General features: G+C 35.8%; 1 protein-coding gene across 1 annotated transcript in view; it reads right to left on the bottom strand.

Moving 5' to 3' along the window:
* Positions 1–14269: 14269 nt before the first annotated feature.
* Positions 14270–25392, bottom strand: part of LOC137655657 (E3 ubiquitin ligase RNF121) — a 64008-nt gene continuing 52885 nt past the window's right edge. Inside the window, exon 7 of the mRNA XM_068389595.1 lies at positions 14270–22118. Coding sequence (XP_068245696.1) covers positions 21969–22118 — 150 coding nt within the window. The 3' untranslated portion in view covers positions 14270–21968. The remainder of the gene's footprint in view (positions 22119–25392) is intronic.

Raw genomic sequence — 25392 nt, 5'->3', positions numbered from 1 at the left:
TAATGAAAAGTTTATTTCAAATAACTTTATAAATAGAGACTCATAATTTGTTGCACATTTTAATTTTTCCTTCTAGCCGGTCTGATGTAACCTATAACATATTTTAGGGTAAATGCTGGTTACATAAGTCAGTTTTTCCGCAATGTATTTTTGTTTTCGAATTAAGTGCTTAATATTTCAAAGTATATAGTTGGAAATTAGAGAAACTTTCTTTCGGACTAGGGAAATGTAAGTTCCAGTCTGTTAGGTGTACTTATGAACTTTTGCAAATAATTTAATATTTTACCAAGATACTGACTGAGCTGGGATTTTTTCTTCTTTCAGCTACGGGTTGTCCATCCACCGAAGTTAATTCTTGCGAATTATGTACTGGTGTACTGGCCCAGTAGACTGGATACAAATGCATTGGAGCAGAAATATGAAACTCAACCAAGGATAAGACGCGATGCAGAGGATAAAATGAAATTAAAAGAAAGCTAAATCAGAAAAAATCTTTTAGAAAGCTAAATCAGAAAAAATCTTTTAGTGATGGTAAATGAATAAAAGACAAATGCAATAGAATTCGATTTTTTATTATTAACGTAAACAAATTTTTGAATTATCAACGTAAACAAATTTTAGAGTACAGTGTGCTTTTCCTATTAACTACTATGGTACTTTCTTGTTTTTCTCCATTCTCTGTTGCATATTTTCCTTTCTGTTGGGTTGAATTTTCTTTTTTCCATTCTGTTGAGTTGAATTCTTTCTTTTTCTCCGTTCGCTGTTGAGTTGCATTTCTTTTTCACCGGTCGCTGTTGAGTTTCGTTCGCTCTTACAAGTTCGTCTAGTCTGCAATCAGCGTTTGGGCAAACTTATCTTTTTCCCGAATTACGTAGGCTGCATGAACCCAAGTTCTTTTCTGTGCTTCCGATTAAGAAAGTAGAGATTTGTTTGAGATTACATCTAGACGATTTGCGATTTAGCTACATCCGCAAGTGAAACTGCATTTACACTACCTGAAAACAAAAATACATTAGATTTGTGCCATTATATGTTGTTATATCAAAGAAACAAACGCATTGGACAAGATTTAAAAAAATTACACAAATATAAAATCTGAACTGTAAACTGGATGAAATACAAAATTAACTCCATTTTAATGATAGCAAGCTAAAGTTTAATTTCAAAATTAATAAAGACAGCGGTAGTTGCTTACAACACCACGCTCCCAATTTACTCCAAAATAATGCAATCCTGCAGTTCTCATTTTCTTGCACAGTAATTAGGTGGTTATTTAATTCTGCTTAAGCAATAATTATCAAGATATTTTGAGGAATGGGGTTTATTAAAAGAAAATAGCTGTTTCCTCACTAATCGACTTGGCACTGATATGTCAACATAAACATTAGTTCGTGATGCCAGTTTACATTTGATATACTGTATATTCAAAATATACTTAAAAATGGATTAATTTCTCAAAAGTGTCCATAGTATATGCAATTTACAAATAGCGACACTTTTGAGTAATCACTCAATAAAAATTAAGTATATTTTGAATACACAGTATATCAAATGTATGCTGGCATCACAAATTCTGTTTTATTGACATGTCGGAAGTCGTTTAGTGAGGAAACCGAGCTATTTTCTTTTTATAACCCCTTCCCCCTTCAACATATCTTGCTAATTATTGCTTTCCCAGAATTTAAATAACCACCTAATTACTGTGCAAGAAAATGAGAACTGCAGGATTGCACTATTTTGGAGTAAATGGAGAGCGTGGTTTTGTAAAACAATTACCAAGACGGCAACTCAATTTAAAAGAAATTGAAAAAAAAAAATCGATTTTAAGACATTGTTGTAGCTTTAAATATATTCCAAGGAGGAAAAAGTTGTTAACTAAACACTAGCCAATAGGGTCAAAAGTAGCTACGCTTAAATAAAATAACAGCAGCATTGTACAAGCTTATTGACTATAGACTGTACATAAGAATAAAGATAGAGCTCACTAAATAAATCTTATACCCAGTCACTTTTCAATGGCTGCCAATGCATTGTGGTAAAAACTATGTCAAACTTAATTTATCTTAACTTTTAAGGATTTCAATATTAGAAAAAAATGAAACTCTGGACAAGGCTATTTCACAAAAGCTCAAGTACTGTACAGAGAAATCGGTAACAGTACTCGCTAACTTCAACAAACGCAGTATATTTTGAACATTACTCAAAAGCTCAAAACGCTAATTACCACAATTATATGAGTTTACCAAAACTAAATTAACTTATTTCAGTAAAAGACTAGAAAAATTAGAGAAACTTCACCATAAAGACTAACATATTCAGGCTGAATTTCCCTAGATTTTAAAATCTAATAAAGCTAAGATCATTAAAGACGTTGAAATATAACATAACAAAAGCTAAGAGCTTCAAAACTGTCACATGGGACATGCATAAATCTACGAGATCCAAAATTAACATTCTCTTTGCTCTACTCACAGAACTATTGCATTGTTGTCCAAGTCGTTAGCTTTAACACTTAAAAAGTAACTAATTCCTTTGTATATTTAGTTAAACCACCAAAACCCCTTTCAGAAGATCATATAGTAAACTAAACACTAATACGTTTACACTCAAGGAAAACAAATAACCATAGCTGTTGAATTAAAAATGAAAGAATCTCTTTAAAACTTTGCAACCAGTCAAAACGTTACCTATCTACATTAAGTAACTTGGACTCTTGAGCAAGCTATACGGAACATACTGCACTCGCTGATTTACCGGTTATCCAAAATATTTTTTTACCCCCAAAATAAGACTTGACTGATCACTACACATCAGTTGCCAATAGAAAATCGGCCATAATTTGATTCGAAATCTCTGGAAATAATAACTTTGCCCAAGACCTCAATCTTAGATTTTGAAGTTTGGTAAAAGATTAAAGCAAAGTTTACTATAAAATCCCAATATCCCGCCAAAACACCGACACGGTTTACATTTACGCTAAAAATTAAAGGCACTTAATTTACTACAGAAGAAAATACGTCTGGGTTATATGTTAGATTTAAAACTAAGCCCATAAATTCCACTTTTAAATCCTATCACCGAATGCAAGATCACAAGTAATCGCTTCGAAATAAAAATTATGGTAAAAGAATTGTATCAAAGTTTTACTGCCTTGCACGTAAATACTCTAAATGAATAATCTAAAAGATTAACTTGAAGTCTTATGAGATAGCCAGTTTCTAATGATTACCCCCCAAGCAATATGCTTACTATACTAGATGAAAGACTTACGTTCACAACTCAAGTTCAGGCATTAAGAATTTGGCAGATTCAAGACACCAAGCCGGTTAAAAAGGTCTGATAATGGGAATTTCTTTAAATGTGAAAAAAATGACACTAAACTCAATTCCCTATTGCACCTTTGGTTTATAAAAGTTGAAACAAACGTTCGCTACTTAACACTGCTTACGAGGTTAACCGGCATCTTACAATTAAGAATCCTGACCATGTCTTCCATAGATCAAAAGATCCCTATACAAAACTTCAAGTCGATTTAAAAAGAAATAATTCCAAAACAAAATCTAATTCTCACATGCCCTGAATACCAGATTTGTAAAAACAAGCTTACCTCCATACCACAAGCCCATAAAAGGGCGAAGTTTACTGGAACCACAGATCCAGGAGGGAAGATCCAAACACGATGAGCAAAAGACTTAAACAGCTAAATACAATGTGTGAATAGGTCTCGGCTCCAACACGCACTGACGTTGCTTCTTGATTTCTCACCGTTTACAGTTCCATTTCGCCGGCTTTCTTCCAAGTTTCAACTAATCAGAAGGGTCTGTGTCATCATTTCGTCTCCTGATTGGTCGAGAGAATGACAAGGAATCTTAAGGGAAACAGACACTCTCAAAAGACGTTACGTCACCACTTACAAAACCAGTGTCATCTGTTGGATACATTATTAATCATGAAAAAAGTCCAGTGAAAAAATCGTATATTCAACATTTGATAAGGAAACCATTGGTTATCTTAAGAGAAATGTTGATACTTAAAATAAATAACCAAGTCTTATTGTAACCCTTTTCACTTCAAAAGTCCCTATGAAATGGACAGTGTATGTTGATCTAAAAGTGCATTGGGCAACATGTAAATATTTTAGTCAAATTTTTCATTTTTGTTTTAAAGTGAACAAATATTCTGATGTTCCAAAAGATATGTTACAATTTTCAATTGGGAAATAACAACGATTTCAAATCGATTCACGCCTATAATTATGTTCATATTGTTATATCATTTCTAATGTCTAATTCATTCATCTGTTTCTACTTCGCACATGGCTGCTTTTTTATATTAGGTCCCTTAAACTTGAAGAATTTTGGTTCTCAAACAATGTTTGAACTTTGGAGTCTGTCTTGTAATAATAATAATAATAATAATAATAATAATAATAATAATAATAATAATAATAATAATAAGATGATGATGATGATGATGGTGAAGAAGAAAATATGCAGGTACCCAATCATAAGAATCTCTCTCTCTCTCTCTCTCTCTCTCTCTCTCTCTCTCTCTCTCTCTCTCTCTCTCTCTCTCCCTCTCTCTCTCTCTCTCTCTCTCTCTCTCTCTCTCTCTCTCTCTCTCTTAAACCTTAAGGTCTTGTGTAAGTTGTGTAATGCTATTAACAGAGCAGCCATGTTTATTGTAAAAAAGAGACAGAAAAGACATATTTGTTGTTATTATCAAGAGGAAGTTACTTAACTGAAGTTAAAATTGAAAAGAATATTTTCTTTCTTGACCCTTATGTTCACTTATATCCTTTCCTACTGACAAAAATAATTAATACAGACAACGTTCAACTAGAATGGGCATTTGGTGGAGCGCATACCCTTCGCCAACGCCACATTTGTTATGCAAATCAAGCTCTAGAATGTTGTGTGAATTTGATTCATTCTCCAGTAGCAGATCATAAGCTAGAGGAACTCTCTCGCCCTATGCATTTTAGCGGGAAATATCTGTTGTCTTATTGGTTGATTTGTCCCTTGCTATGATTGGTGGTTGTATGTGACGTCATGCAATCGTATTTGATGAATGAATTCAACTAGGTGGTGGTGAAATACCTATACATATTTCAGATGAATCTATGATTTAAAAATTGTTTTTTATGGAAATAAATCTAAAAAATATTAACTCAACAACAAAATAAATAATGAATCTTGTTGAACGGCCCAATTTAAATAAATACGTATATTCGAAATAATACTTGCCTGTACTCTTGGCTACGATAGCGTATATATGTGAGAGCTTGTGTGTGAAGCTAAAGGAAACCACCAATCACAGCTGAGGAAAATTCAGCCAATCAGAGGACAGGAATTTGCCGCCAAGAGAGGGTTCCGGGCTCTTATGACGTCATCAACAGTAGATTAATTTTACAGCTTGTCTTTGCTGTTATAATGTCAATCTTAATTAAATAGTAAAGTAACTGCGCAATTTTAATTCGTGTTTTGTTACATTTCATGCATAATGTAGATTATCATATCATGTGTGCTGTCGTCATAAAGGGTATGGGTGAAATACCAGCAGTAGGCCCATACACATTTCAGATAAATGATAATTTAAAACTGCAAATTTTATGGAAACAAAATTAAATTGTATTTATCATTTATTTATTTTAGAGAATAATAATGATAGATAATAAATAAGATGAGAAAAATGCCCCTTACTCGTGTGAATTTTATCAGTTTGCCAACAGCAATACATAATCTAAAAGAACCTTCTCACCTCATGCACTTTCTTAGCGGGAAATATCTGGCGTCTCATTGGTCGATTTGTCCTGTTACGATTGGTGGATGTATATGACGTCATGCTACGTCGTATTTATGAATGAATTTAAGTGGGTGGAGGTAAACTATCTATACTTATTATATATGAATTAAGTCTTAAAAATTATAATTATTATGAAAAACGACCAATAATATTATGAATATATTAGAAAATATACAATGGATCATATTTAAGTGATTAAGCTAAATGAATACGCCATTTTTAAAGGAATAAACTAACTAGGTTCTGGCTACGATGTTAGATATGGACGTGTGATTTTGTAAACAAAGACAACAACCAATCACAGTCGAGAATATACAGCCAACCAGAACTGGAATCTCCCACTCGAAGAGAGTTCAGGAGGTTTATAATTTGCGGTTTGAAGGATACATTCTAATTACCAAATAATTATTTTTGAAAAAAAATTACGTCTGTGACGTCATAGCCGAGTAGGATGAACTCTAAAGATTGTTTAAATGACTAATTAATTCTATTTGTTGGTTTATGGGAGGTATTGATTAATATGTGGCTAATAATATTCGATATTCAAATAAGTAGGCTACTATTATTTTATCAAGCTTATACAGTGAAGGAACCACAGTACATGACTGTTATTTGTACTTTGTTGAATTTTGAGTTTAATTTAAACTTAGGATGTTAGATGTGTTTGAGAGTGAAGCTATAGAAAATAAAGGAAACAACCAATAACATCTGAGGATGTTTTAGCCAATCAGAGGACTGGAATGTACAGCCAACTGAGCTAAGGTGAAATTTAGAATTCCGACCGCCTGTTAGTTGTGGAACGGAAAAAGTTTTACCTAAAGTTGAGTAGCCTACCTGTGTGTAGACTTAGGTTTTAAACTTTGCCCGGTGAATGAGTACTAAGAGTCCAAGACCATGGGGTTAAGCTAGATCTGGTAGCATTGTTTGTAGTCAGATCCTTGCCCTTGCCATTCATTATCATTACTACCACCCATCATGGTCTGGTAACAATGTTGGCCAGTCGTATGACCTCAACCCAAATTAAAATTGTCCAGGTAGACAGTTCTGTCTAATTACCATGTCAGTGGTTGTTTAGGTTGGCTTATTTAGTTTGAATTGTTCTATGCTCCCAGGAGAGAGGTTCTAAAACCAAGTAGGGACATTTGGTCCTTAACTCCACTTTGCTGTGCTTATGTAGTCTATAGAGCATTAACATTATTATCTTGAAGATACAACATATCTTAGAGCAACTTTATTAGCGAGTTTTACTTTTTATCCTTCATTTTTTTTTTGTGGGAATGATGTGTACAATCTTTATAGGCTGCCATGATGCTGGAAAAAAAAATAAAAATGTGCTGTTTCCCAAAAGTTAAATGTATATCTACAATATTACTCGATTTATAACCTGAATAGGCTTTTAAATGGACTTTATCGTTCATAAGATTTACAGGTTTGTCTACAAAATTAAAAAAGAAACTATTTTTGTTTGATGCAAGCAATGATTTTTTTTCTTTTTTTTTTTCAATTTTCTAAAATCTATAGCCTGAAGGTGAGCACTTGTACAAAAGGAGCAAGAATATTAGGTCACAAACTGCTCCCATAGGAATTTGAGTGGCTGGAAATATATAGAATCTTCATCATGCATGTTTTTAAGTAATGAAATTATTAACTAGAACACGAGACTTGCATTATTTTTCTACGTCAACAGACATTTGGAGGAAAATCAACTCATCAGCAGAGAGCAACATGGCTTTGTACAAGGGAGATCCTGTGTAACTCAACTTCTGGATGTTGTGGATACATGGAGGGAAACTCTCGATGCAGGAGGAAGTGTTGACGTTATATACATGGACTATGAAGGCGTTTGACTCTGTGCCACACCGTCGCCTCTTGTCAAAGATCGAGTCGTGTGGCATCCAGGGCAAAGTCCTCAAATGGATACAGGCTTTTCTGAAAGATCGGCAGCAGTGTGTAGCAGTAAATGGAGCAACATCACGACCAGCACCAGTGACGAGTGGGATACCACAAGGAAGCGTGATTGGTCCGATTCTATTTGTCATCTAGCCTACATCAATGACCTGCCCAATGTCTGCACAAGTGATGTGAAGTTGTTTGCAGATGATACAAAGCTGTTTACCCGCAGTGACATCCCCGGAGCAACAACCTACAGGCTGACCTTGACAGCTTGCAACACTGGTCACAAGTTTGGTTGCTCCATTTCCACCCACAGAAGTGCAGCGTCCTGAAGCTTGGGAGCAAAAGATCTGAGGCAAAGTACACCATGCATGACAACTCACTTGGCGAAATAACACTGGAGGAGCACGAACATGAAAAAGATCTAGGCGTCTACATCGACAATAAGCTAAGCTCTAAAGAACGTGTAGCTAAAGCAACTGCAAAAGCCAATAGAGTTGTCGATGTCATTCGACGTACCTTTGACTTCCTGACCAATGATCTCTTCGTACAACTCTACAAAAGCCTTGTGCACCCTATCCTGGAGTATGGCCACTCAGTGTGGCAGCCGCACCACAAAACCATGTGTGGTGAAATAGAGGATGTTCAGCGTAGAGCAACCAAGCTGTTGGCTTCACTGAGGGATAAGCCATACTCTGAGAGACTGGAAATACTGGGACTGCCCACTCTTGAGCATCGCAGAAGTCGTGGTGATATGATCGATCTTTACAAATACATACACAAGATCTATGATTCAGACAGGCCAAAGTTTGAAATCACCAGAGACAGTGCAACAAGAGGTAATAGTCTCAAAATCATCAAAAACCACTGTAGGCTAGATGTCCGCAGAGGAACTTTCTCCCAGAGGGTGGTCACCACATGGAATGATCTCCCAGACACTGTGATGCAAGCACCAACGGTGAACGCCTTCAAGAGTAGTCTTGACGCCCACTGGAGACTCCTGCCAGGTGTTTACAGCCCATCCTGCCAGTGTTAATTCTTAGGTTTCAATGCCACGCATGCCACTCAATAGAGTATAAAATTTATTTAGAATGATGAACACGTCCCAACAAGACCTCAAACATCTAACCAGTTCAAGTTCAAGTTGAAGTTGAAGGTTACTCATGAATGGCAGTGGCTAAGGACAGGACAATGTCCTAGACTGTAAATAAATACTGTACATGTGATCAGTGACCCCTGCCTCTCACCTTCAAGTTAGGACCAGAAGTGTAGGGCTGAAAATCAACAATTTAAACTATGATAATGTTGAATGAAAATGCAGACGACAAATAAGGGTTATGGATGAACCTGGAAATTGTTAATGAATATACGTACTTGAGACATAAGTGTATCCCCAGGCCATGAGACCGAAATTATAAAAAAAGGATAAGCATGGTTTGGAGAGCTTTTGGTAAACAAACTGAGATAATGAAAAGTAAAAATTGTAACTTTCTTTAAAAAAACAAAGTATGGTATTTAATCGGATGATCCTACCAGTATTAACTTCTGCATCAGAGACTTGGAGCCTTGCTAAAGTCTTAGAACATGAGTTAGTTACAACTCAAAGAGCTTTGGAAAGAATAATGAGGGGAATAAAAATAAGGCAGAAAAATAGCAACATGGATATGTGAGCAAAGTAGAAGATTTTCTAACATGTAAGAAAAAGAAATAGACATGGGCAGTACATATAATGAAAATGACAGGTATTAGATGAACATTAAGGAAGACAGATTGGGTCCCTAGAGATTACAAACGAAGCAGGGGAAGGACGAGAAGACGATGGATTGATGAGTTATCCCTTCATGAAATTAAGCAAAAAAATCACTGAGAACACGGCTGACTGATAACCTGTCATCTCTGATCAAGTCGGAACTGCAGATATTTCAGACACAATAAAAATGTCAGCAAAGAGGTGTCAAGCGTTAGGACAACACTGAAACCGATTGAATAGAAGTAAAATGTCTAATATTGAACTGATGTAATTTTGTACATGTATTTGTTGCTGTTGCAGATTGAAAGTATATATTTCTATTCAAAATTTTATCTTTGTCAAACTACTTCATTACTTTGTATTCATGAAAGCTTCTTAAACATTTGTATGCATATTTTTTTCTGAAGTTAATAAAAATATTCAGCAAAAATAATTCTACTAAATCACTTTACTTACTAGTCACGTACAGTATTCATGAGAAAATATTTGTGTCCCTTAAAGGACCATCAGTTTGACATACCTCCAATAGAGTAAAATAATTCAAAAAATTAGTTACATTTTTTGAAAAGTATGAAAAACTAAATTCATTCGACTATATTAATTCAAGTACCTTACAAAGGTAGTTCTATCAATTCCAGTTTAAGAAATACTATATAATGTGGTCTCCTTTGAATGTCCAATCTGAAATCGTGGACTTGCTATTTCTATTTCTCTTCATAAGGAAACTAAACGACAAAACTATAAAAAAGTTTTTTATTCAAAGATTTCTACTTAAATGAAAAATGGTCCATAATCATAACATGTAAGCTTTAACTTTAAAACACAACTACCTTTCTTCCAGTTTTTATAAGAGTAACTGTGAAAGCAAAACCCATGAAATAAAATCAGGTAAACATAAATAGTAATTAGTTCAAGGCTCACAAAATGAGGGATTATCCATCCCCTTGGTTACAAAGAAAACTAAAGCTACATATTACTTATCATGAGGCTTATATCAGAGAAATAGATAATCATTACATAACAAAGACAACATTTTAATAAATGTTTTTGCAACAAAAGGTGAAGCTAATAAGCAGACTCTGGAAGCTTCTTATTTACTAAAAAGAAAACATCTGAAATTTTCTAAAGACAATTTAAAACTTTGTATGAGCAAACTTGGCAATTGCAAGACTGATTTAGAATGGCCTAAATAAATGAATATATAATCTATCACAAAGAAAAAAGTTGATAATTGCCATTTACTTTTAACTGTGTCTACAATGGATGACTAGTAGCTACTGTTCATTCTCACTTTTGAACACAAATGTTCTGTGCAGTTGGTATTCTCAGACGAAACAAAAGAGAAAGTATGCATGTTATGCAATCCTATACAGTAATTACTATAAAAATTTATATGTCAAGTTTACATAAACCTGAGAAGGGAAGACTGAAGTTTATCCCATTTACACCTCTCCAGTTAAGATTCAGTAAATAAAATCACTAAATGACACAGAGCACAAATTTTCTCGGAATACAGGCAAAAATTTGGCATAAAATCTAATTACTTTCCCTGTACATTTCCATGACAATTTTTCTTTACAATGAAATAATTAGCACCTTGATCTAATCACATCAAAATTCACTCAAATCATTTACGGAATAGTTTAATAAACTTTAACCTTTGCAATATATTTTGGATTGACAAATGGTCAACAAAGAACTGCTTTTATGAAGGAAGAACATTTAAAGAATGAATGAACTACTCTTCTTCACACCGTGTATCTAGAAATTGCATATAAGACATCGTCCTCAATATCCCTCAAAGCCTGCTTACTCATAATTACTTGGGATCTAGGAACAGTACTGCATTTGTAATCTAATTGGAGCAAATAAACGAAACTTGACTTTTACCCTCAATCGACATAAGAAAGAACCTATAATGTTCACTCACTACTGGCCTACACTAACATCAACAGAACCTAATTTCTATACAGCAAAATTCTGGTTAACTAATTTGGTCAGCTCCAAGAAAAAACCCAAAGAGAGAGACAAAAAAAAGCACTTCTGAAAGTAGAAATCAATACCAGAAACGATATAAAGTCCTTCTATTATAGGGTGGTCACCTTTTCCTCATAAAGGACAATAAAAAAATACTCTTGAATATGAAATCTTTGTAATAAGAAAAAAATCCAGATAACCATTCCTTCTCATTACCAATGAATGCCCATGATGGGTAATCACCATTACAAAGTTTACAGGTACACAAAAACAAGAACAAGATACACCTTTTGCCAAAGCCATCACTTCACAAGGATGTTACCATTACTTGAAGATTAATTAATGAAAATAACCAACAAATGTTTTACATGTGGGTATGTTAGATAATCTATCTAGATGCATACCAAATTAGATTTGACTCCTGAGACTTAACACCTACATGCAAGTCATTCAAGAACTTGGGTGACACCAGTGGCCTGAAAACTTGGGCGACACTATTGAGCCTGAGAACTTAGGTGACATCAGTGAGGCTGAGACCCAAGTGCTCGTGAAACCACGCAATTTAAAAGTTTTTGAGCAAGTATGACTGAATTGGTACTTACTGTCAACATTCTGCCCTGTTTAAATGGATAATAGAATCATGAAAAAAAGTTAGGATGTTCATTACACTGACCCTTTTACACTAGTCCTAGGTTTGGTATGAGTAAATAGAAGCCTTAAATGCTTTTCTTGGCCAAGGTATTAATTAATGGTTGCCAAATTCCTAACCAATAAAAAATGTCTACTGCAATAAATTATATCTACTGTAAATAAAGTTCTAAGTTCATGTACCAGTTAAGCCTGTGTTTATGTTTACAAGCTTTTGTATATATGGGTTTTAGCATACTTCTTACCTTTTGAATTTAAATTTAAGCGAGAAGCTTATTGTCTATTTAGCTGATGACAACTACATAGTCCACGCTAAAAATTGATTGCTTGCAACACTAATTTAGCACAAAGCAATCACCAGTAGTATAAGAAAACACATTAAAGTATTAATATGGGAGTGGATAAAAATTTAGGAATATTTTTAAGCAATGAACACAATTATACATTATGTTACAGGCCACAGCCCATCCTATGAATGAGTGTCCACGACTTCCTGCAAAGCCTTTAAAGTGATCTCTTCTTACCTTACGCTTAATTCTTTTTCTTCTTTGTCTACATCTTTTCATTTTACCTTACGCTTAATTATGTCTCACTAAATACTAAGAGTCCAGTGGCATCTAAAGTCTATCACATGTGGAGATATGAAATAAGCTGAAGGAAAGTTTTTGAAAGAAAATCCTATAGGAAAGAAATTCTCATTATAATAATGAGTCTAACCATTGGTTTACTAATATATTTGACAGTGAATCATAAACAATATTCATGATTATTATGCAGAGTCACATTTCAGTAAAAGCATTTGTTCTTGAATGAGAACTAGAAATAAAAGCAAGGTGAAGCTAAAAGTAGTCAGACTCTTAGATGAGAAGCGATCAAAGGCAAGAGAAATGCATCTGTGGCTGAGTGCCTACTTAAGGATTACTTTAAGTGGTAACCTTCTATGAGTGAAAACCATAAAGCTGGCCAAGGTCTAACAACCCTCAGAGTATTGACTTGAGAAAATGCACCAACAAAGTTTTCTCCCCAACAATTCAGTGGATTGACTAGAACCCATCTGGGCAGCTGCTCACAAGCTAGAGAAGTGGCAGGAAAGTGACCAATGGCCATCCAATGAGGTGCTGCCCAGCCCAAACGAAGGCCAACCCAACAGAAAAACCATCACCAAGGACTGGGTAACCCCAAATAGAGCAAAGGTAAAGGTGTGCAAAACTGTAGATAGCCCCACAAATGGGGATTAGCCACCAACCTTGATTGGCCATGTGTGACAACACTACAAACAATGGAACATATCCTACAAGGGTGCCCACGGGGCATTGCTCAAGTCAAGACCTTAGAGAGGAGGAAAACGACAACGTCCTGCTGTGGGTTCAACATTGGCGCGTTAAAATATGACGAGGGATAAGTAGATGAAACCTTTCAAACTTAGCTTTCCCCGTAACTTCCCATTTTATGTTAGATGAATCATACAGCACCCAATCAAGGAATGGCACATTAAAAATAAGCCTAGCTAAAACAAATAACTTAAAAAAAATCATGCAAGCTTAATTTTTTCAAATGAAGTATCTATCACATAATTCACATAAACACAATTACAAACTGGAGGCAGAGTTTACATACATACCAATAGAAAAAAAATATGAACAAATATTGACTTCAGCAAGAACTGCAATACAGTACAGTAATATTACCAAAATGTGGCCAAACAGTGAGAGAATAAATTTCCTCAACTAACAATACTAAGGTGGCAAAATAAAACACCATTCTATTATAAATTGACTTATAGCAGCTCGGCAGTTTATATGAACAAAAATATGTACTTCTATTTTCAGACAATTTCATAAATCACTACACTTGGAATAACTTCCCACAAGAGAATATCTAGTATGATATACAAAACCAAATGAAAAAATATGAAAAAATTAACTCATTTTGCAGGATATGGTACCTCAAATACTAAAAATTTACATTTTAAAAGAACTCTTATGAACTACTATATTACTTACTTATTACGACTAACATCACCTGAAAGTAACATTACATGAAAGTATTCATGTAATATAACCAGGCTCTCAAAACAGATTCCCCATGAATACAGTACTATATATGGTAAAAAATGGTTCGTAAGTCAAACATATTCCCCATGAATACAGTACTATATATCAGTGCTGAAAAATGGTTCTTAAGTCAAATAATAAGCAGTTTTAAGGATATATTCTTCTAAAGACATAATCATTGGAACACCAAGCTTCATAAAGCATAGGGCAATTTCAATAAGGCAACCATATCTTCTTATACTATCTTAACAGAATGAAAGTACAGTACAATAAACAGTTATAAAATGTATGAATATTTTGAACATCAAAAGAAATAACAAAAGTACACAAATATGTGACATACACTAAAGGTCCATTCAACAGTTCAAAATAAGCGCTTCTTATAATTAATACCTCTTTACTAAACTAGAGAGCTTTCATAAAATGCCATTTATCAATAAGTAAAACAAGACGGGTTCTCAAAATAAGTACTGGAAGGTGGTGAATATCAGATGATTATCGCTGATCTATAAAGAATTAAACAAGTTCTCTGAAGCATTGGTTCAAATTGCATTCAAGTTTACATTTTGAACAAAAATGAAAAAAAGTTTTACTGAACATCAGTAACCAACTGTATTTCACATTCAACATTTTTTTCTTTAGAAAATGGCATATGGCAATAGGGAATCCTTGCAGTTAAAGTATTTACATGAAAATCTTTAAATTTGTCTTAAAGTATACTCCATCTGAAAGCACAAAATTAGAAAGCATAAACACCCAAACGTAAATATCGTAATGAAATACGACCAAAACCAAGATGCTTCTACAATTTTCAAAATTACAGACAAACACACAACAGGCATAGCAAAAAAATTTGGTTGCAAAAATTTTTAAAAAATTTCCTTCCATCCTCTCCTTATAGAATAGTTTTTGGATGTTCAATAACATTCTTTCACCCAATATATCTGGGACCTACAATTGGAATGAAGAATTGCAAAACACATTATCATCATAACTAATTTTCATCTGCAAGCTAATATATGAGCAAACACATGAACAGGCACACACACACACACCAAGGATAGCCTGACAAATTACTTCAACACACAGAACGTGGCCGAACAAATTTCTAACAATATAGACTTTTGAGTGTAATGTCATTATGTCCACTAAAAACTAAAAATTTCCTATGCATCGAAAGCTGATATACTGCACCTAATTTCACAATTTTTTAGCTATACATTATGCCATTTTGAAATTATTTTCATGTCCTCACAATAGTTATCATACAGACAAATGCACTCAATCACCCCATGAGGTTCTAGAACATGCTGCATTAGACCTTGGTCTTGTTTGACAGGCCATATTTATTCTTTGATAATTGTTTACATTAAATAAGAAAAAAAATTCTAAAAATGTAATCAATCAAAAACCTCTCATCCAAGACTCTTGTGAGGAGCAATATGTACTCAAGAGCAATAAAACAAAATGACACACCGTTTTTTCTATCTTATATTGACCTTTTGGGTTGAAAATGAAAAAGGTATGCAATATGTAATACAATAGATTTTATGGATATATAAAAAGGCATATAGCAAATGTTAGCATACACCAAATGATAACTTAATTCTAGTATGAAGCCAGAATCATTCAGTTGTTAGAGGAACGCAACTGAAAAGAGGGAATTTAAGTGAACAAACTTCCTCCAAACATAAAATAAAAACACCTTCACAAAGACAAGTGCCATACTCTCACCGACATACAAATGCAACTCCGAAATAGGACAAACCCAATCAATAGTTAAATTGAAATCACCAAGGAAACAATTGGTTCATTGCAGAGGTGATTCAAAATAAGCATTAATAAAGTCGTAACCAAATCAAAGCCAACAATGAGTGCCATGTAAACACATTCTATTTCAGTTTACAGGTACTTCACTCGAAAATCAGCGTTTGACGAAGTATGTTATTTTATGTTTGGCCACTCATAAAAAAGAAAATCTACATTTTCCAAAACTTTTGAAGACACCTAGATGGAGCAGTTAAAAGTGGATAAGCATTGCCAATTCAAGTAACATTCGAGCCCGATTTGGTAGGTAAGGCTTGGTTGTTGTTGGTTACTAGATACCTAGGAGGATTAATACTACTGGAGATGCCCTGACTCAGAATTCTTTCCTGAACCCGTGAGGGCAGGGTTTGGCCAGATTCACCCGTCAGATTGTCAAATCTCGATCCCAAGTTAATCCTCCGACAGCGTACTGGTACTTAGTCTGTTTTACTCAGACCTTTGTTTATAGCTGATAACTATTTTCTTGTGCTATTTTATTAGCGATGGTCCCTTCCTGTGATGCTTTATTAAAAAGAAAAAAATAATGTTAAACTTGTTGCTCAACTTATTGGTGAATCAGTTACAAACTCCTTCGAATAATGAACTACAGTAAAGTCGTTGACTTTTATAGCCGTCTATGGATGACATTGAACACAGCTTGTGATAATCTCACAACTGTTGTTACTGATTTTTGCCTAAAGGCAGGCAACTGATTTTTTTCGTACAACCAAGAGCAGCACAGGAAGGAGCCATCGCTAATGAAAGCACAATAAGGGTTACCGTCTCTAAACAAAGGTCTGAATAGAACTGACTACAAATTCCAATACAGGACAGAGATCAACTTGAAGGATCAAGAACTGACAGTTTGACGGGTAAAAACCTGGCTTCCCTTAATCCAGGTCAGGGCATCTCCAGTTATTTTTCCTCCAAGCTAGATACCGTCTTGGTGGAAAAAAGAAAAAAAAAATATTTCTTGGTGTAAATTCACTGTTGAGTAGGCTTCAGGGTCAAAGCAATATGAATATCTAGGGAGATTCATAGAAATATGAAGTACTCCCATAAGGATTGTAACAATTACATTCAATACTGGTTTGCATTTTAAAACATTTAACAGTAAATGACAGGTTAAAAGTGCTTACAATCACAGTTCAATTGAAAACTCTGCTGATGATTCACAGCTGAAAATGAACATTTGTAAAAGGCCACAACCATCACATTACCATTTCAAGTGACTTAATCCTTTGAGTGCCATTGATAGTATTCTACATCATATTCTTACGCCCTTCAGTGCCAATGGATGTATTTTACTTTAATTAATTACCAGTTTTTATTTAATTATTTATGTATATAAATGTTTACAAAATAATTACAATCAAATATCAATGGAAAGGAATTTTATTCAGCTATATGTGCTGTAAAGTGAAATGTCCAAAAGAAGGGGCAGGGGTTTGAGTACCGAATCATTTCTTGAGAGTCTGACACTCAAAGGGTTAATCAATTAACAATTATAAGATTGACGTTGCCATCTCGATTGTTAAGTACCTTAGTAAATATGCTTGAGAGAAATTTTATATTGATTCTAGTCAGACCAAGGATGGAGAACATATTCATATGTCTAGTCTAGCTTCCATCCCACATGAGATAGAGATAGATTAGTAATTTTACAGGCTGTCATATGTATTCTAACCTATAGGATTGATAACATAAGGGCAATATCTATTACCATAAACATAGCTTAAACAGTCATATTTTGCTTCCAAATTGATTCGGACCATTCAACCAGTTAGTCATATTTCTAAATAAAGAATAAATTCTGCACCATTCTCTTAGCATTCTAGGATGATTATCTCACACTACAAATTTTAATAAAATATAATGCATTGATGTTGGAATCTACTTTTTTGTCATAAGAGTAAAACTTATCATCCGTCAACTTTGCACAAAATCACAAAACTATACTGTACTAACATGTAAAAACATCTAGGTTGCCAATAAGAATGTTGTGGAACATTTCATTTACTCTACAAACAGATAGATGCTTAATCTATTTTACTCCCTCTGCAGCCACAGTACCCCAACCAGGGTTGAGCACCAATTTTAAAGTAACAATGCCAGGGTTTGCAACCAGTGCACTGTACTGTAAGGTATATACAGTTTTTTAAACTATTTCCAGGCTATTACTGCACTCTTCATAATTTGAGAATGGAATTTACTGAAAAAAAGCAGATTTAACTTTTTTTTTGATAACTTTGTTCTGAGTAATGATTACATTTGCAAATAGTGACTCCATATTCTTACAACCATAATCAATGTTTTTCAAATGAAGAACAAAATCTTTCATAAATACATCACTAAAACTGAGTAAAATTTCATCTAAGATTCAAAGTTGACAATTTAGTTAAAGAATCTTTCAGCAACACAACCTACCTTCAAATTCTGTGAAATCTACATGCTTTTGATCTCAACAGCAATGAGATTCAATTTCATACTAGACATCTCAGTCATTTTTAAAAGTTCATAATGTTAATTACAAGGTGCAGTCAAATATCTACAATTGTTATATGAAAAATAATACTAACGGGTAAAAACAAAACTTTTTGATAAGATCTCAATTACGTGAAGTAGGTCCTTGGGTTAAGATGGTCTCGTCTTACAAAGTTTGATGGATATGATGCATCATCCATAAACTATTAAGAACACGTGCTTCAACATTTGACAATTGCAAAGTTGTTACGACCAGCTGGACTATTTCATGCAAGTGTGGCAGACCAATATCTCGTTTTGGTGAATGAAGAAACCGGAGTAATGTGGTGCCTATGTGAAGAAAATAACATACGACCATTTTGCAGCAGTTGCCCTTGTTTCTATGCTGATGCATACTTTCTGGATTGTCATTTGACGTAACTTTTTTCTCTTCTCCAAAGGTCCTAAGCATAAAGTATATGACGATGTTTATGCACCCCAAAAAATTAAAGCAGCCACCATAGAAGTGAGGTTAGTGATTGTGAAAAAGGCTGAAAAGGGAGAAATGCTGACAAACATCAGCTGCATATTTAAACTTTGGCATTCAATTGTCACTTTGATTATCACGGAAAAAGATCATATCCTTGATTATGGGAGGGGATCTGCCCTTAGAAAATTTACAGAGATTACGAAGAAGCATAGTAGTCTCAATACTGAGATGGAGGGATTGTTAGTTATGTTGTTGGAACAAGTCAGGGAGGAAGGAAGCAAAGGTGAGGAGTGAGTTTGTGGCCAGTACTGTTATGTGAATTAAGAAGCGTGTAAATTACCATAACATTAAAGTTCAAGGTGGAGCTGCTAGTGGTGATGAGACTGCAGCAAATGGGTATACGGATGTGTTAACTGGACAGATTTCTAAAGTGGGTGAGATAGGTTTATTTCAGAAGCGTTTGCCAAATAGTATATATTATACATAGCCAAGAGGGCAGCACCACACTATAACTCTTGGAAGGAGAGACTAACTTTGCTTCTTTGGGGGTATTGGTGATGGTGACTACATCAAAGCCATCAGTGGTGTACTCGAGCACTTGTGGCCATTCAAAAGGGTCAGTTGCTTGTCATCTGGAGATCAATCAAGAAAGTTGTGGTGACACTGTCTCTTAAGATTGGTTTAACTACTTTTTTGTAACAGAAGTGGATCTGTAGTGTGCCTCCAAGGTTTTGCTCCATAGTGCTCTTAATTCTCTTGAATGACTTGAAGTAGATTTTAAGATCCACCAAATACCACTGTACTTTTGCAGCCTATGGACTTGGGTATCATTGCCTCTTTTAAAGCCTTTGAAGGACATTTATCATGACCTTAGAAGCAACTGAGAACAAGGACTCAACTCAAAACAACTTTTGAAAGTTCTACAACATCCTTTCAGGTACAAAAAACTGCCAATGATTGGACTGAAGTGAAGATTGGATATTGTATGGAAAAAACTGTCCCAAGTTCATGAATGATTTTCATGGTTTTGAGAAAACTGAATCTATCACAAAGAAGGTTGTTGCTTTGACTAGGTAGCTTGATTTGGAGGTGGATGCTGATGATGTCACAAAGCCACTAGCATCTCCTGGAAAGGAGTTATATCCTTAAGATCTTATTCAACTGTAGAGGAGGAACACCTCCCAAACCCAGAGCCAAAGAGAGTCACAATCAAGAACATGTCTGAAGGTTTTATACTGATACAGGAAGAGTTGGGGAAGTTAGATACTTAGAACCCAAAATATAGTAAAGGGAAGACTGGAAAGTCACTGGAATTTCCATGAGCATTTGCCCTCATGACTAGAGTGCGTTGGCAACAGATAGTGCTGATCTTTTGTCTACTCTAGACTCAAGAGAAAAAAAAGAGCTTAATATTAAGTTTGTCACTACTGCTGAATAATGATACATATATGATTAAAAAAAAGCATATTTTGTAGAAAAGCAATACCTACAGTGCAACTGCTGTCAAGGATTTGAATTTCAAAAATAGTTATGATACATTTATTGGGCTTTTCAGTGAATTTTAGTTAATAGATGATGTTGATAGAAAGCTAAAGAGCAGTTTTTTGTAAAGGAGCTTTCCTGTCTTTGTCAGAACCACAACTAAAAGGTACAATAAATCTACCAAGGGGAAATAGATTTTATAATGTGTTACAACCAGATCTTGGAGGAGCAAAAGACAGTAAATTTTCAGATTAGACTGAAAACCTACTCCAAGGTGGAGATTCCTGCAGCAGATCCTATATCCTCTAAATCAGCAGCTTCTTTACCTCCTCTGGCTCTTTAAGTCATATTTCTGACTCGTCTACCACTTTATCTCCAGCAATTTCTGTGGGCGCTCTAGACTTTCCTGCCTAAGTTATCTTCAGTACCTTCTGCAAGTTCTCTTGCCTCTCTAGCTACCTGATCACATTAAAATTCTCTCTCCACCCATTGCAACTGCTCTGCCAGCGTGCAAGCCAACGAAAAGAGTAAAGATAAGGAGTAGCAGTTTTTTTACTGTTTCTTATCATTTAACTGTATATTTACATCCTCCACATTTTCTCTTAGTCCCAAATATATTTCCATATCATAAAGTGTTTTTCTTTCTTGAATTATGACTGCTCTATACTGCATTAGTGCTTACGTAAAATACTATATTTAGCTGTTTCAACTTAATTCTAAATTTGAATTAAAACACGTAGCAGGACTGCATCTCCATCATAAACCAAGAACCTACTATAATGCAATAGAAAAGCATCCACTTCAAATCTACTTTTATATACAACCTACACATCTTAATGTCATTCATAAAGCAATACCCTACAATAACAGAACAACATAAAAAAAAATTCCATTCATAAAATCACCACTGTCAGGCACAGATGCAAATATAACCTCAATACTTAAAGAGAATCCAGAGTCCAAACAAAAAACAAGTTTCTTCAAATATCTATTCTTATTCCATTAGAAATTATCATGGGATCATTATAATAAACCTTTCCTTCAGTTACCCAACACGTAATGGAAAAGCTGATAAGATTTCAAAATTGTATCCTGACCTTGCAAAACAAACTAGAAATCATTGCTTAAAGAGCACTAAACAAATAAAAGGTAAAAATAATGAGGATTTTCTATACAGGAGAATAAAAATTAAATGCTTTGATAATAATGAATCTACAACATTATTTACAGAGATGACAAACAGGCAGCTGAAAGTCCTTTCAACCTCTTTTCTTAAACCTAACATATATGTTTATGGGACCAAAAAGAAGTTCATTGATGCATAAGCTAAGGGACTCAAATACACCATCCCCTTAATTTGCACAAGATAAATCCTTACTTTGAATTACCACACTAAGAAATCAGCTCTTCATTCGGGGAAACTGTCAGGTGTACACTTACAGTATACATAGCACTGTAGAAACTACATAACCATTACAAAATATATATAAAGCTAATCAATAAATAATACAAAATATTTATCATTTGTTTACAACAGTTTACAATTCATACATTCATAAAAATCTAAATGGTCATGACTAGATATCTACAGTAAGAATGGTTATTGTAAACCCAGGTAATTGTTTATGCCTTGAACTAAAAATATGATTGCAGGTTGCCATGCTACTAAAAGTCTTATCCAGTCCAACAACTGTCCATAAAATACATGAGGTTTTTCCCAAGGATTACAGAACATCTTCTTCAAATCAACCTGAAAAGATAAAGACAATTATATTGAATCAACAATTACCTCCTGACAAAAATTTGTGATCCTACATTGCTAAGCTGAAGAAAATTAAAAAAGTTATCTAACTATGCTGTGCTAAATAATTCAGATAAGTAAATAGGATGAGTTATGACTCATGAGAAACAAACAATGTTTTTACTACATACAAGTTCTACATGTATTAAAAACTTGAAATATTCATATAAAATAAATTTTTCTAATACAAACACTAATTTTATTTGGCCTTCTGTAAGTACAAATTCCCAGACACTCAAGAAGATGAAAAATTAGGAAATTAGGTACTTCTCACACGTGATGTAATGACGATGCTCGAGCAAATCTCCTTCAGCCTTAGGCATACACTGTGTGGAACAATATAGCTGCACTAGAACAGCAAGGCCCAGAAGTGTGCTGCAATGAGGGGTTTCTATCCCAACATCAGGGGTTTTGATAAAAAAAGAACCTACTTTTGGGGAGGTTCTGTGTCGTCTCCAAGGACTTTCATGTGAAAGGCTAGAACAGGATATCCGATGCGACATAAATACCAGACATGTTGTCTTTGCTTCCTCCGGTGCTCTACTTCCTCTGGTGCCTTGGATGACCGCGGAGGTAGCAGCAGTAGGGGATTCAGCGTTATGAAGCTTCATCTGTGGTGGATAACACGGGAAGGTGGGCTGTGGCACCCTAGCAGTACCAGCCAAACTCGGTTGAGTCCCTTGTCAGGCTGGGAGGAACGTAGAGGAGAGGTCCCCTTTTTGTTTCATTTGTTTGATGTCGGCTACCCCACCAAAATTGGGGGAAGTGCCTTGGTATATATAAGTATGTATGTTGTCTTTCCTGTTCTAGGGCCAGTATATCAACGTGCAAAGCATGTACAGTACTCAAGTGTGTATAAGAGAAACCTTTGAGTTTATGTGATTTTTAGCTCTAACACAGCATCTCCAATGTTGAAAACCATCTGCTATGGCTGACATCATTACTACCTAAACATCGAATAGCTCAATGAATCAACACTAGCCAGGAACTAGTCTCATGTACATTAACTTGTGCCCAGCTGCCATTTCATATTGCCAAGTGAGAATCTATTGTCCACTGCCTGTGTACGAGGCTAAGGAGTGACGGTCTTGGTGACCACACAGCACTTACCCGAAAATAGGTTTCTCCTTCGTCAAAAAATCCCTTTTTTGGGGACAATGATCTTGATTACTTCTAGATCATTAAGTAAACTCATATACTATCGAGGGCAACCGAGCTCTTCTAATGGTCTTGGGACCCTCGGAGAAAGAAAATTAAACCCAGGCGGAGAAGTTCCTGTGTCACTACATGCGACTGTCCATCATTCCTCGACATGTCTGCGAAGGGCGCCCCTTACATCTACCTTGGTGAACAAACTTCACTAATGAGAGGAGAGGACTAAGCGATGATGCAATGCTACTTGTTATGTGTCCTGCGAGGAGTAACCAGAAGAGGTGCGTCTGGAGATAGGACCTAGTGCAAGAAGAGTAGCTAGCTCCCCTAGAAGTAGCTAGTCTGGAGTCTCGTGTCTAGAAAACAATGCATCCCTGGGAGATGCGAATGTAGGCAGGATCATGTTCAGAGCCACGCTACTGGAGATGTGTGGCTACTAACGAGGGTCTTCTAGTGAGTCTTTGTAGAGAACTGGAAGGAGCCTGACTAGAGATGTACATGTGAAATGTGTGTCTGGGAATGCGTGTCTGTAAGGACAAGAGTGCTGTAGCTATTTCTAGGACAGAAGTTCCACTTCTAGGTCTGGGAGACCAGGAAAAGCAGTCCACGAAGAGAGGCACGATGCTGGTGAAGAACATCCTTAGTGTGTTTCTAAAAGAAAGGAAATGAAAGCTCCTTCACTGGTGGCAAAGGTAGACTAGAGACAATATAGGCTACTCCAAAGACCCCAGGGGAGATTGTAGGCATGATTGGAAAAATCAAGATACCCCTCGGAAGCAGGGAACGAAGGGTGATTCTCTAGGGAAGGCGTCTGGAAGGAACCAATGGTAGACTGGGCCTCATTGTGAGCACGCTCTGAGGAGTAAGAGCGCTCTGAAGGATGGCGCCTAAAGAAAAGATCCTCAAAGTCGCAGCAGATCTAGAAGTTTCCTGCAGTTCCATGAAGTTCAGGAGCAAAAGTGCTTTGGAGGAGGACCTCCTGAAGGACGATGCCTTAAAAGAATATCTTCTAAGTTGTAGCAGAACTAGAAGTTCCCTGAAATTCCATGAAGCTTAGGCAGAAGGATGCCAGAGAAGTCAGTGATTCTTCTCCGAAGGATCAAGATAAGGTTGACAAGCAACTTTATGAGCATGCTCTGAGGAGCAAAACGCTGGAGGAGGACCTCCTGAGGGACAAAGTATGGTGAGAAGGTTCACAGTCTGGCGAGAGGGTCCACAAAGTCATTGCAGGTCTAAGATTTCCATAAGTTCCTAGCAGGACAGGATGAAGGAAAGCAAAAGTGACAGAGCTCCTCATCCGAAGAGGACAGATCAGAAGGAGGACACCTCGAAGGACAATGACTGGACTACAGCTGAAAAACGTCTAAGAAGTTGCTTGCCGGATCAAGAAGGTCCCTCAAGATCAAGATGAAGGATGCCAGGGGGTTTCCATGATGATCTTCCGAAGAAGAAAGATAAAACAAGGAAGACAAGCAACATTGAGAGCATGCTCTGAGGAGCAGAAGAGCTATGAAGAAGGACCTGCTAAAGGGTGAAACCTGGAGCTGCAGCTGAAGAGGTCCCTAAGTTGTTGACAGCCTAGTCCTCCAAGGGCAGCATTTAGGAGACCGTAAAGCATCTGGAAAACATCCGCTAGCACACGTAGTCGCTACATCTCTCATGAAACCACGGAGAGGAACCTAAGTAGCCCCAAAGAAACTCTCTGGGTAAGTCGGCCTGTGCTTCAGGATCCTCTTCAATTGGCAACGTACGTCAAACTGAAAACAGTAAAAACTCCCCTCGGAAGGAACTCTCTCTTGCATCCAAGGATAAAGGAGAAAAACTAAACCTAAAAGTTTGTTAAAAGTTTACTGGAATTCCTCTTTCCAGACTGGGCCAATGGAGATGTGGAAAGGGGAAGAGGCCGCAAGCAATCTCAAGGACCCTTGAAGAGAAAAGATCCTGTCTCCCCTTGAACTGCTTCCCTTTGAAGGATGATCTTCAGGCCACGGTGATCAACAGGCAGGGATGTAATCAAATGACCATTAACACACACAAATGTTATCCAAGGGTCCTAAACTGTGGTCAAATC

This window comes from Palaemon carinicauda, chromosome 16 (assembly GCF_036898095.1).
Source record: "Palaemon carinicauda isolate YSFRI2023 chromosome 16, ASM3689809v2, whole genome shotgun sequence".
Lineage (NCBI taxonomy): Eukaryota > Metazoa > Arthropoda > Malacostraca > Decapoda > Palaemonidae > Palaemon > Palaemon carinicauda.
The sequence above is the reverse complement of the archived record's forward strand: the minus strand, read 5'-3'. Positions and strand labels throughout refer to the sequence as shown.